Source organism: Microcaecilia unicolor, chromosome 2, assembly GCF_901765095.1.
Source record: "Microcaecilia unicolor chromosome 2, aMicUni1.1, whole genome shotgun sequence".
Classification (NCBI taxonomy): Eukaryota; Metazoa; Chordata; class Amphibia; order Gymnophiona; family Siphonopidae; genus Microcaecilia; species Microcaecilia unicolor.
Genome location: NC_044032.1, coordinates 614,800,998 through 614,815,590, shown reverse-complemented (window position 1 = coordinate 614,815,590; position 14,593 = coordinate 614,800,998). Strand labels below are relative to the sequence as shown.

The following is a 14,593-nucleotide window of genomic DNA, read 5'->3' as shown; positions in this document are numbered from 1 at the left end:
TTATAGCTTTTTAAAAAATAGCATAGATAGATAGATAAGAATCTTATCTCACTAGGTAGAATAGACTAAGCACCAGCAGCTCGATAAGAAAATAAAGAGGAAAACACTTTCACAGGTGAAATAACTCGAGGATTTGGAAAGTATAAAATCATAGACTTGCGTGTTAGGTGATATCGGTTGACTGCTGGCCTACAGATAAGTTGAAGCATATACTTCGGCACTGTGCCATAAAGGATTTAAATATCAGACAGTAAGGAGAACTCTGGCTTTTAAGGGGAGCCACTGCAGTAAAAAAAAAAAAAAAAAAAGGGGGGGGGGGGGGGGGGGGGGGTGGGGGGGGACTATCCTATAATATTTTTTAAGAGACAAGATTAAATAAACTGCTACATTCTATATGAACTGCAGTCCTTTCCACAGATATTTAGAAATGCCCAGATAAATGATATTACAATAATCTAGTTTGCTCAGGATCAGGGACTGAACCACTAATCTAAACTTATGTTTCTGAATATATTTACAGATGGCGGGTGCAATAATACAGACACTGCAGATGAAAATACCCCCCCCCCCACCGATGCAGATAAAGGCCATGGTGAACGTGTTCATTGACCCACTGCAGCAGGAGATAAACAGAAGAAGTTAATGAAAAAGGTAAAAAGGACTAACTACAATTAAGAGGACTCCTACAGATAAAGAGGAGATAATATACAGCTACCTTTATGCAACAAATCCTATATTTAAATCAAGAGGACATACCAAGAAAATCCACGAAAACTGGAGGAGAGAGCAATATTGGCACAGAAAAAGCTGCAAAAAGCCACCAATGCGCAAAAGATAAACAGATGAGCATAAGAACACCTGGAAAATTGCCTTAAAGGAATATAATGTTCAAATTAATGCACGAAAAAAGAAGCAGGTGTTCTCCGAGGACAGCAGGCCAAATATTCTCACAGCTAGGCGGCGTCATCTAATGGAACTCAGTGCAGACGTTGACAAGCGAGACTGAGAACTTTCAAGTAGCATCCCACCGCGCATGCGCTGGTGCATTCTCGCCTAACGTGCAAGTAAGACGTATGAAGAGAGACTTGCTGACCTGAACATGTATACTCTGGAGGAAAGGAGGAACAAGGGTGATATGATACAGACGTTCAAATATTTGAAAGGTATTAATCCGCAAACGAATCTTTTCCGGAGATGGGAAGGCGGTAGAACGAGAGGACATGAAATGAGATTGAAGGGGGGCAGACTCAGGAAAGATGTCAGGAAGTATTTCTTCACAGAGAGGGTGGTGAACGCTTGGAATGCCCTCCCGCGGGAGGTGGTGGAGATGAAAACGGTAACGGAATTCAAACATGCGTGGGATAGGCATAAAGGAATCCTGTGCAGAAGGAATGGATCCACAGAAGCTTAGCTGAAATTGGGTGGCGGGGGAAAGAGGGGTTGGTGGTTGAGAGGCTAGGATAGGGGAGGGCAGACTTATACGGGGTCTGTGCCAGAGCCGGTGATGGGAGGCGGGACTGGTGGTTGGGAGGCGGGAAATACTGCTGGACAGACTTATACGGTCTGTGCCCTGAAAAAGACAGGTACGAATCAAGGTAAGGTATACACGTATGAGTTTATCGTGGGCAGACTAGATGGACCGTGCAGGTCTTTTTCTGCCGTCATCTACTATGTCCCTCATTCCTATGAGATAGCTAAAGAATACAAATCCAAGGGGAAGTGTGTGTGTGTGTGTGGGGGGGGGGGGGGGGGGGGGGGGAGATATGTGAGATTACTTGACTTGCTGTCCTCGGAGAACATCTGCTACAGGTGAGTAACTTTGCTTTCTCTGAGGACAAGCAGGCCTTCGCATTCTCAAAGCTGGGAATCCCCTACCTATCTGGCTCACCAAAAATAACAATGCTAGGAGAATAGGGACTTGAAATGTCAAGGCCTGAAAGTCAATTAACCTGAAAATATTACATACTAGCTGTGAAGGTGCAACCTGGAACTAAACAAACCTGGACCTAGAGGGATGGAGTTGGATACTAGACACAAAACAAATGCTTCAGGACTGCCTACCCGAACCGGCTATCATATCGGGTATCCTGCTCAAGGCAGTAATGAGATGTGAATGTGTGGACAGATGACCACGGTGAAGCTTTGCTAATCTCCCCTATGGAGGCTGATTTCAAGCCGACATAGCTATGGCTCTGACATTATGAGCCTTGACATGACCCTCTAGAGTCAGCCCAGCCTGAGCACAAGTAAAGGAGATTCAATCTTCTAGCAAATTAGAAACTGTGCATTTGCCGATGGCTACCCCCATCTGGTTTGGGTCTTGCCTCATCCTTGCCCATCTTTAAATCTAGATTGAAAGCCCACCTCTTTAATATTGCTTTTGACTTGTAACCACTCGCCTCCACCTACCCTCCTCTCTTTCCTCTACACATTAATTGATTTGCTTGCTTTATTTTTTGTCTATTAGATTGTAAGCTCTTTGAGCAGGGACTGTCTTTCTTCTATGTTTGTACAGCGCTGCGTACGCTTTGTAGCACTATAGAAATGCTAAATAGTAGTAGTAGTAAATAGTCTGCTCCAGATAGAAGACTAAGGCTTGCTTGCAATCTAAGGTATGCAGTACACTATCGTCAGGTTAGACATGTGGTTTTGGAAAAATTGTTGGCAGGATGACTCACTAGTTAAGATGGAACTCTGATACTACCTTAGGAAGGAACCTAAAGTGTGTGTGGAGAACTACTCTATTGTGATGAAACTTAGTGTAAGGTAAATTAGCTACTAGGACCTAGAAGCTCACCAACTGTGAGTCGAAGTGACTGCTGTCAAAAACACAACTTTCCAGGTCAAATACTTCAGATGACAGGAATCAAGTGGTTCAAAAGAAGTTTTCATCAGCTGGGTGAGGACAACGTTGAGATCCCATGACACAGTTGGAGGTCTGACAGGGGGCTTTGTTAGTAACAAACCTCTCATGAAGTGAACAACTAGAGGCTGGACAGAGATGAGCTTATGTTCTATATACAGTGATATAAGAACTCATAGCACTGAGATGAACCCTTACAGAGTTGGTCCCAAAAAACAACAAGGCAGATGATCTGCAGGCTCCAATGTGGAAACAGAAAGAGTAGATCAGTGGTAAATATACATAAAAACTTGTATTGTAGATCCAAGATGGCTGCGCCCTGCTAGGACGCCCTAGACCTCACTCCTACGATGCCTAAACGTCGAGGGAAAATTGCGGGCAGAGCTTCCCCGCATTCATCTCCGTTACCTGGTCCTTTGGATCGATTCATGAGGCCACGGGAACTTATACAAGAAGGCGGAATGCCTCCGATTGGGAACGCCGGCGAACGGGAGATATTGGCTTCCCCCGGACTGGAAACAACTTTAAGCCCCGCTGCACGCACTCCTCCTCCTCAACCGCTTGGCGCCAGTTCCTTCCTCTTTGACCCGACGGGGTCTCCCCTCGGAAGGAGTAGGGGACCCGGAAGAACCTCGGGGAGAAGCGTCTTCACCATCGGGGGAAGGAATGGAGGGAAGTTTGCCCATATTAACACCACTTATTGAGGAGAGAGAAACTGAGGGTCGAAGTGCAGCAGATATACAGTCTTCAGTAAGGTTTGAACTTCCTAAAGAGTTAGTGGCCAAGCCAAAGAATGTGACTTTAGACACTCTGTGGGATTTAATGTCCAACCTGGGACAATGTTTTCTTAAGCAAACTGAAGAGTTTTTACCAAGAGTAAAGACTATTGAAAGTGACCTGAAAAAAAAAGAGGAAGAGTTTAAAGTTTTAAATGAAAAAATGGAAAAAATTGACCAAAGGGTTATGAAGATGGAAACGTTACAAATTTTGATGGTAAAAGATGTAACTAATCTCAGGCGGAAAACAGAGGCTTTTGACAATTATACTAAAAATCATAACCTGAGATTCGTTAACTTTCCTAGGATTCCAAATGTTCTTCCTCTTGATATGTTGAAACGTTATTTCCGTGAAAATTTGAATGTTCAGGAAAAGGACTTTCCACCCTTTTCCCAAGTTTATTATGTCCCAGAAAGGAACTTGAATCAAGAGACTGAAAAACCTATTGATGTTTCTCTTTTGCTTGAGACTTCTGACTCTGAATTGGTCACAGCCGCTACTTTGGTAGCGACTGTCGCCCTACTACCTGATAAGAATTGGATCTTCCGCCTTTTTTTCCGTAATAAAGAGAATCCTTTTTTGGGTCTCAAAATATTGTTATTTCCTGATGTCTCCAAGGAGACACGTCGACGGAGGAAACAATTCTTACTCCTTAAGCCAGAAATTCTGCACTTGGGGGGTGTCTTCTTTTTAAGGTACCCCTGCAAGTGCATAGTAAGGCCAGGGGGGAAGAAATATGTATTTACTGAACCTGAACATTTGTCAGCATTAGTAGCCTCAGTTAAAATGGAGAAGCTTTAAAGAATAATGTATAATTTCTTAGCAGAGAAGGATTTACCCAGTAACTTTTTTCCTATATTATAATTCTCCCCTTAGATTACCTGAAATCTTGGATCTCCCATTATGGACTTGAGTGTCTTATAAATTTGAAAGTGTATAGATTTATATGCTTGTTTTTGAGAGTATTTTCCTTTTATAACAGTTCCTAGTTATATGACACTTTCCTAAGCAAGATGTTTCTTGTAAATATTGTTTAAATGAATAAATAAAAAATAAAAAAAAAACTTGTATTGTAGAGTTGCAAGTGAATACAATGACCGACACAGGCAGTGTTTCACCCAAAGAGGTTGTGTCAGGGGCTATATTGTGATCTTCACTGTCAAAAAACTAAATGGTTTGTACTATTCTCCACCATAAAAGACTCACCTAATAGTCAAATGAATACAGCACCAGTGTAAATAAAAAGCCATCACAATCTTAGCTCCAAAGGCAAAAGCATTCTCCAGAGCATGGCAGCGTGCACATATACACCACAGTATTGGCCAGAGAGGTGTCGAAAGTATTCAAGCAGTTTTATTGTAGGACAGGTGAGGGGAACTAAGGCCTTATCCTCACACCAGATGACAAGTCCTTCACCCAATATAGGAGAAAGGCATCCGACACTAGTCTGCTGTGTGAACTGAGCCTGGAACAGAACTGGGCCTGTTGTTGAGATGAGTGGCAAAAAAGATCCACCGAGGGGGTGCCCCACTCTCGGAAGACCTTGGTGGCTACGCCCATGTTGAAAGACTACTTGTATGGTTACAAAACGCTGCTCAGCCTCTCTGCCAGGCAGTTGTCCTTTCCTGGTAGGTATGTGGCTCGGAGGACCATTCTGCGAAAGAGGACCCACTGCCACATTCCCACTGCTTCCTGACACAAGGGGTAGGATCCGGTACTCCCCCCCCCCCCCCACTTGTTTACATAAAACATAGCAACCTGGTGGTCTGTTTGAACGAGTAGGATTTGATTCTGTAGCTGACCTCTAAAAGCCTTTAGAGCATTCCAAATGGCCCTCAGCTCGAGGAGGTTGATATGGAGATTGGTTTCCTGAGCAGAGCAGGTTCCCTGGGTGTGAAGCATATTTACATGAACTTCTCATCCCTGGTTGGATGCATCCATTGTGAGCACCTTCTGAGGATGCTGAATTCGGAATGGTAGTCATAAGTACGTAAGTACTGCCATACTGGGACAGACTGAAGGTCCATCAAGCCCAGCATCCTGTTTCCAACAGTAGCCAATCAAGATTACAAACACCTGGCAAGATCCCAGAACAATACAATACATTTTATGCTGCTTATCCTAGAAATAAGCAGTGGATTTTCCCCTAGTCAATTTAATAATGGTCTATGGACTTTCTTTTATGAAGCTAGCCAAACCATTTTTAATCCCTGCTAAGATAACTGCTTTTACTACATTCTCTGGCAACGAATTCCAGAGTTTAATTACACATTGAGTGAAGAAATATTTTCTCCAGTTCGTTTTAATTTTACTACTTTGTAGCTTCATTGCGTGCCCCCTAGTCCTAGTATTTTTGGAAAGAGTAAACAAGTGATTCACATCTACCCATTCCACTCCACTCATTATTTTATAGACCTCTATCATATCTCCCCCTCAGCCGTCTTTTCTCCAAGCTGAAGAGCCCTAGCCACTTCAGTCTTTCCTCATAGGGAAGTCATCCTATCCCTTTTATCATTTTTGTCGCCCTTGTCTGTACCTTTTCCAAATCATTATATCTTTTTTGAGATGCAGTGACCAGAATTGCACACAATATTAAAGGTTAAACATTACATGATGGGGCAAGGCTGGTGAAAGTCTGACCTGGATGAGACATAGAATTTTGAAAATTTATGGATGACCTTGGGTAAGCTCCGGCATCCTACTTCCTTATTATATAGGTTTTTGAGGGGGAAGACTTACCAGTGTCAATGGGAGGCTGATCATGGAGGAGAGTTGAGCAGAGTGAATGGAAATGGGTATTTTGGGAGGTGTATAAAGATTCTATTTGTGTTCTGATTAAGAAAAACACGTATAAGGTGGTTTTCATCTTATATGCCTGTCAAATTGAAAGCTATGTTTCCACATATAACCCTTGATGTACATTGGTGATGTCTAGAAGCTAAAGGTACCTTTTATCATATTTTGTGGGAATGCGGGAAGATTCAGCCATACTGGGTCTCAGTGGTACAGTGTTTGGTGAATGGTTGGGGCAAGAGGTTTCTTTTGCATCCTAAATCCTGTTTGTTGGGCCTCGGCAACAAGAATGGATTGAGGTGCCAAGTCTGGTTGAAGCACTTGGCAGTGGCTAAGTGTGAGATAGCGGCTCACTGGAAGCAGACCCATGGACCCACTTTGAATCACTGGATGGTGTGCGTGTCACAGCTGAGAAATCATCTCCATAACCGTTATGACCCGGAAAAAGAGAAATGGACTCATCCCACCACTATTTTGGAATTAGCTAAGTATGGGGGTTAGGGGAGTGGTTGTGAAAGGGGGGCACTGAAGAACCAAAGTGTGTCCCTCGAGATTCTGGAGTTTGACTGGACATTGGATGAGGGGGTTGTCAGGGAGTTGGGATGCGGGTTGGTGGGGAGGGGGTTACCTATACCGTACATATTAAATCTTATGAACTCCAGAAGGAAGCTCCCTTTGGCACAATGCAACTACTATGGTAAGCATTAACAAGTAAATCTGAGTGACTGAAATCACACACCATATACCCTGGCTTAGGAACAAGTTTCATTATTGTTAAGGTATGCGCAAAACAAACCAATTTGGAAACAATGCTCCCCCTAGAGTGACCTGCATGGAAGGATCATGGTTGAAATAAGCATGAGGTAGTTGGGTTTTTTTCTTTTACAACATCTTCACTAACCTTGATTGGCTATGAAGCTTATTTCAAAATTTATTAACAAGATACAGCATGGGGCTTGTGTATTTGGCCTAAATATTGGTGCTATGAGAAGAAAAGTTGAAGGCCAGCAAGTGAACATGGAGGAGACCATAAGAATAGCAAAGTATGAACATGTCCAGGATAGATATGGCCAGCAGTAGTAAAAAAAAGGATTGAGAAGTCAGGTAAAAGACTAGGGGAGTGGGGGCATACTCAGTGTTGGTTTGCATATGGGAATTTACATGCACACCTACTTAAAATGGACTAATCTCAAATGGAAAGATAGGATGGGCCATTTTGGTTTTTATCAAATGTCATTTCCTATGTGGTTAGGTTTAACATTTATTTCATTCACACAGAGGGGCATTTTCAAAAGGATGTCCAAATCAGAACTAGGACATCCTACTCATAATGTCCCCCCAAAAATCCTCCATCTCATAGCTATTTTTGAACAGGAAATATGATGGGGTTTCTTGTTTGAAAAATATGTGAAAACGTCCAAAATAAAATCATTTTTACAAAGTGCGACATCCAAATTATATATGCCAAAGATTCAGGGACAAGGACATCTTTCTGGCAGCATTTTTACAGAAATGGCCACACAGACATCCTTATGTATCAGAGGGGCAACCTAGTGGTCAGTGCCGTGGAGTGTAAACCATGGCTACAATGTTCATACCCCACTACAACTCTTACTTTAAATGCTGAGCCCTCTAGACACAGAAAAATACCTACTGTACATCACCTCAATAGCTTTCAGGCTTGCAGGTGTCAAATATTTAGGTACAGCTGTCTGTTTTTGGAGGGCTCATAATTTAAAGTGGGAATTGAACCTGGGTCTCTGGTTTATAGTCCACTGCAGTGACCAGTAGGCTACTTCTCAGACCTGCTTCCTGCTTTATTCAAAAGTCTATAATACTGTCATAGTGCCCGGTATTCCTTTCTGGTTTCACTTTCATGGGATAGGGAGAGGGCCACTGAGGCATTAAGGAAGAGTCCCCCCCCCCCTCCCCCAGAACCATCTCAAGCTATTCTTGATCCACTTCAATCTGGCTTTTGCCCTCTACATTCAGCAGATACAGCCCTTGTTAAAGTCTCCAATGACTTGTTCCTGGCCAGATCCAAAGGTCTCTATTCTACCCTCATCCTTCTACATCTATCTGCTGCTTTTGATACTGTTGATCACCACCTACTCCTTGATACACTGTCCTCACTTGGATTTCAAGGCTCTGTTCTTGGTTTTCTTCTTATCTCTCCCATCACACTTTTAGTGTATACTCTGTTGGAACCTCCTTCACTTATATCCCACTGTCAGTTGGTGCACCTCAGACCTCTGTCCTGGGACCTCTTCTTTTCTCCATCTATACTTCTTCCCTTGGTGCTCTGATCTCCTCCCAAGGTTTTCAATATCAACTTTATGCTGATGACTCCCAGATCTACCTCTCCACAGCAAAAAGTTCAGCAGGAATCCAGGCCCAAATCTCAGCCTGCCTGTCTGACATTGCTGCCTGGATGTCTCACCACCATCTGAAACTAAACATGGCCAAGACTGAGCTTCTTATCTTTCCCCCTAAACCCACCTCTCCTCTTCCCCCATTCTCTACTTCTGTGGATAACACTCTCGTCCTCCCTATCTCAACAGCTAGTAACCTTGGGATAATCTTTGAATCCTCTCTCACTGCACATATCCAACAGACAGCTCAAACCTGTGGTTTCTTTCTCTATAACATCACCACAATTCATCCCTTCCTTTCTGAACACACTACCAAAATCCTTATCCACACTCTATCATCTCTCACTTAAACTACTGCAACTTGCTTCTCTCACAGGTCTCCCACTAAGCCATCTCTCTCCCCTTCAATGTGTTCAAACTTCTGCTGCATGACTTATATTCCTCCAGTGTTGCTATGCTCATATTAGCCCTCTCCTCAAGTCACTTCACTGGTTCCCTATCCATTTCCGCATACAATTCAAACTCCTGTTACTGACTTACAAGTGCCTTCACTCTGCAGCTCCTCAGTACTCTCCACTCTTATATCTCCCTACACTCTTCCCCAGAAATTCCATTCATCAGGTAAATTTCTCTTATCTGTACCCTTCTCCTCCACTGCCAACTCCAGACTCCGTTCCTTTTATCTGGCTGCACCATACGCCTGGAATACAGTACCTGAGTCAGTACGTCAAGCTCCAGCTCTGGCTGTCTTCACATCTAGGCTAAAAGCCCATCTTTTTGAAGCTGCTTTTAACTCCTAATTTCTATTCATTTGTTCAGTACTTGTACAAGCAAAGCTACTGTAGCACTATGTGCAGTCATCCATGTGACTATATGGACCTACATGACATATATGGTCCTTCATAATATATGGTCCTTCATACATGGAACAATCCAGCATTAAGAACCTGATTATAATGTGCAAATTCAGACATTTCCTCTAAGACATTGTGAAGACATCCAGTTTAACAGAAGAAGAACAACTCTTGTTTACTGGACAGAAGCTGCTGATAAGGTCACGATGTTCCAGGACAATCAAGCTCTTATCAACACTGACACAGGTTATCAGACTGGACTTCAATACAGCAAGCTGTTATCAGAATTGACATCAATGCAGGACACCTGGAGCTACTTGTTTATGTTTTTCAAGGATAGAACATACGTCAGTTAACAGAGATAAAGCTCCCAATCTCTCTATATAAAACACACCTCCAACATTCTAATGAAGCCTCAAGTTTCCCAACATTCTAAATGTGTCATGGTGTAGATCGCTTCTTCTCCAAGAGTGTCTGCCCCGCCCTCGCGTCACAACGTGACCCCTTGGGATCTCCTGCTTCTTTTCCAAAACACCTTGACAGAGGGGGGGGCCCTGCCGCACACTCTCATTCTTTCTCACACACACGCTCTCACACAGATAGCTTCAAACTATATCATACACACCCACACTCGCACATTCACTCCGTCTCTCTCTCTCTCACACAGTCACTCTCACACACACTCTGACAAACATACACACTCCGCTGAAAACCTTGCTAGCGCCCGTTTCATTGGTCTCAGAAACGGGCCTTTTTTACTAGTTTCTCCATAAAAGGCAGCTCTTGCCACGGTTAGCTGCCTCCTGCCAATATCATATCCGAGGGGCATGACTCTGCGTTGGACTAGACTGACATCTGAAGGACTACATCAGGTTGTATGTGTGCCATGCATCCACGCATAGTGCTCCTGGGGTTAGAGAGACTCTGTATAGGGTCTAGTTAGGGATTTAAATACCTTTACTCCAAGCTATCTTTATAATAGGATTGTCTTTATTCCTGTTTATTCTATGTCATTTGCTGCTACTGTAAATAAATAAGATCCTATTTTTGTAATATTTGGTGTGGAGTTAATTTCTTATTATTTTGGCACAGTGGGCTTGGATCTAAGGATAAGGGGTGATACATTCACTTCTGACACTTCTCAACCAGTGCTAATCTGGTTGGGACCCAATTCTGTTATAACTTACACTAAGTATCAGGTACCCCAAAACAGAGTGTATCTGTTTTGCGCCTAAATACCCATGTCTGTTTTATCATTCCCAACTTAAGTAATTCCTTTTTCCCTTATTTGTCCTGTATGTCTTGATTAGATTTTAAGCTCTGTTGAGCAGGGACTGTCTCATATGTTTAGTGTACAGCGCTGTTCACGTTTAGTAGAACTATAGAAATAATAAGTAAAGTAGTAGTACTCTCTCCAGTGGTCAGCTGCTCAATCAGAGCACCTTTTTGTACCCTGGAAATGACTGAAACAGGTCTAAATAAAAACATCCCTTTTAGACTTGGATGTTTCTTCCTATTCGATTATTGCTGTTGGATGTCTTAATTTTGGGCTCTCCTTAGTCCTACCCAAAGCAGGCCCAGAACATGCCCCCTTGCTATTTGGACAAACTGCAGTATAGGATGTCCAAATTCTGTTGTTCCAAAATTGCAATTTGGATGTTTTGGATAGATGGATTTTTTTGTTGTTGTTGTTGCCATTTGAGACGCCCATGTGCTTTGAAAATGAGTCCCACCGTATCTCAAATGTTAAGAACCAAGCCTCTAGCTAACATTAATCCACTGTCACACGTGATCCCATTTTCTCCTTCCCAGGTGCCAACATGAACAGTGTTCTACCAAGGTAGGGAATATTATAACAGTAGTGGAGTGCTTCAAGCATGCGGATATATTTGGTGTTCACAAGCCCTGCCACAAATGAAAAAAAAAATTTGATCTATGAGGTCAAATGCGACAAGCTGGGGTAAGTAACCCATGCTAGCCAATTGCCCCTCTTGAACCTGCTTGCTTAAATTATTTCCACACTAGGAAACCTGTGCCCAACAGGAATTAATTTATGGGTGCCTGACAAAAAAATAAATAACATGACAGTTCTCTTTGATATAAAGAGCAATTGCATGACAATATAATGAAGTCTTTGCCTCTTGCTTGTTGTACACTGCAACCACAAAGATAATCATGCAATATAATCTTACCCAAGTTTGAAATCAAAGGCTCTTGTTTCATTCAGGACTATTCCTCCATTTTCAAGGATTTCAGTCTGTCTTTTAATTTCATAATCTAGCAGAAACAAAACAGACATTAAATCTCGGTTAAACTGGAGCTCTGCCTTTTAGAGCAAGGTTTTGTTTTTCTGTTGGAGAATCAATGCTTTTCTCTGTTGGACAGAAATTGTAAGGCACATGTTTGCTAACTCTGAATGAAATCAGTAGATAATCTCTATTAGGAACCAGTGAAACTAGCTAATACGCCAAGTAACTGTTTTACACTTGAAATAGATGAAATTCATAAGGCCCCAAACGTAGGTGTTTCCTGGACCTGTTTTTGAGAAACTCAAGCCAGTCAAAGTTTCAGGATATTACTGTGAATATCCTGAAAACCCTGCTGACTGGGAGGCTCCCTCCCAGGACAGGTTTGGGTGGTACCATACTAAGCAAGATTGAGCCAAAGAAAGCCTGTGCTTCCACTAAGAAGTGAATCACAACAGAGGACTGGCCTAGCGCCCAGCGGTTAGAGATGAGCTGAAAACCAGGAAAACTAAGGTTCAATTTCTGTTTTTCCCACTGATGTTCCTTATAGCTTTGGGCAAGTCAATTTATTCCCCACTGCCCAGATACTAATTTACAATGTAAGACCTATTTAGGGCAGGGGCACTCCTGCATTTCTAAAGCTATGCTCATTTTGAGCATAGTTTTAGAAAGGCAAGTTATTTTAAAGATAATTTAGAGGGTCTGAAAAAGCCCAAATACAGTCATCTCTGTTCTTCCCTGTGATTTTTTTCTTTTATACATGGTGCCAAATGTTAGGCGCTACTTTCACGCCAAATGTTCAGTGTGGAAAAGCATTCTAATGGATGCAGGGCACCAAAAAGGGACAAACAGCAGAACAGCATAAAAACACACTTTCGCACCCATTTATAGAATAGTGTCTAAGTGTTTTCACGTGGATCTGCAAAGGGGCGTGGCTATGGGAGGTTACAGGCAGGTTGGGTTGTTCTCTTACAATGCGCACACTGTTGTAGAATACTGCTGATCCGCATTCAACTTGCGTGCCAGGATTTACATCTGGTTTCAGTTGGTGTAACTTCTTGCACCCAAAGTTGAGTGCGGATGCCGGTGCTATGCGCTATTTTATAAAGGGTGCTAATCCTAGAACACCCACTACAGAATACCGTTCAGCACCAAATTTTGAGTGCCATTTACTGAATCCAGCCTTAAGTCCCTTATCCTCCATCTTTTTGACACTGCTGACATTTTGGGGCTAAATTTCGAAACACAGAAACCCGTCCAAAAAATGGCATTAACAGGTAGATCTAGTTATTTCTTGCAGAAAAGCTTCTGAAATGCATAATCAAACACAAATGTCCAAGTCCGCTAGTCACCGAAAAGAAAAAGTTCCCAGAGGGGGCGTTTCATGGGCATGACATGAGCGGTGTTACCTGATGAACATTTTTTGCCAATAACAGATTGTGAAGGACCTGCGCTCTGGTTGTTCAGGAACGCCTCCCTCCCCCACAGATGTCCAGGGATTTTTCCAGGAAGATTAATTTTCAAAATAATCAAAAAGTATGCTGTCAGGAGAAAAAAACCTATAATACATAGATGGTTCACTCCAAAAAACGAAGAATTACTTAGCTTCATCCAGCGAAAGAACCTAAAGCGCTTTCACAGAGCCAATCCTCGTTGTAATATATCTTCCTATCTATGTAGAGATGTGTCAATCAAAAATGGCTTCTCCCATTTTCACATCCAAAAGATTTCTTTCATATTCGAAGATTTTCTTCACCAAACATGGCTCTAATAGCACTCTCTCTCGACAGTCAAAGAATTCCTTTCTGTTTCGCTACTTCATCAGGAGAAGATATGCACAAACACTCATCTTCCTTATTGCAAGCCATAAGGAAAGCCATAATCAAAGAAAATGCTTTTTAGTCTCATGCATTACACCAATGGTCTCTAATGTTTCTCATACCTCATATTAACACTATTTGCTTTTGTCTCACCTAGAATGTAAACCGCACTGAACCCTGGAAAGGGGATATTAGCAGGATACAAGAATTGAAATGAATGGAATCAAGATGTGGTAACAGTACCTTTTTAAAAGTCTTGTAAAACTCTCCTTAGGCCATCTGGTCCAGGAGCTTTCCCAAGCTTTAATTGTATTGTTGATTCTATAATTTCTTTTTCAGTTACTGATTTTTGTAAATGTAGAATTGTTCAGTACCGGTATTTTATCATTCCCACTTTAGTAATTCCCTTATCTCTTATTTGTCCTGTTTGTCTGTCCTAATTGGATTGCAAGCTCTGTCAAGTAGGGACTGTCTCTTCATGTTCAAGTGTACAGCGCTGCGTACACCTTGTAGCGCTATAGAAATGATAAGCAGTAGTAGAAATATAGAATTTGATCTTCTGTCCATTTGGGGTATGGAGACTTGACAAGAACATTTTAGTTCTTGATGCATTTTCAGATTTATATAATTCTGAATAAAAGTCATGAAATGCCTGTACAATATCATGGGTTTTAGTGTGGGAAAAATTGTTTGTTTAATTAGGGGGCAAACACTTTAAAAAGCAAGCAGCTTTAAATACAGTATTCAAACCCTTACTTGCCACTGGCTCATAGAAAAATCAATACTTTCCCTGTTAATCCTAGAAAGTGCCACAAATAATTAACACAAAAGTAATGTGAAACAGTGAAAAACAAGCATTCCATAAAAA

The 14,593-nt window shown here is 42.1% G+C and overlaps 1 protein-coding gene across 3 annotated transcripts in view; it reads right to left on the bottom strand.

The window, feature by feature from the left end:
- The window catches only part of GATB (glutamyl-tRNA amidotransferase subunit B), a 224,983-nt gene that overhangs the window by 108,240 nt on the left and 102,150 nt on the right, over nucleotides 1-14,593 (bottom strand). For all 3 annotated transcript variants that reach the window (XM_030191645.1, XM_030191644.1, XM_030191643.1), the window contains exon 8: nucleotides 11,852-11,936. In XM_030191645.1, coding sequence (XP_030047505.1) covers nucleotides 11,852-11,936 — 85 coding nt within the window. The remainder of the gene's footprint in view (nucleotides 1-11,851; nucleotides 11,937-14,593) is intronic.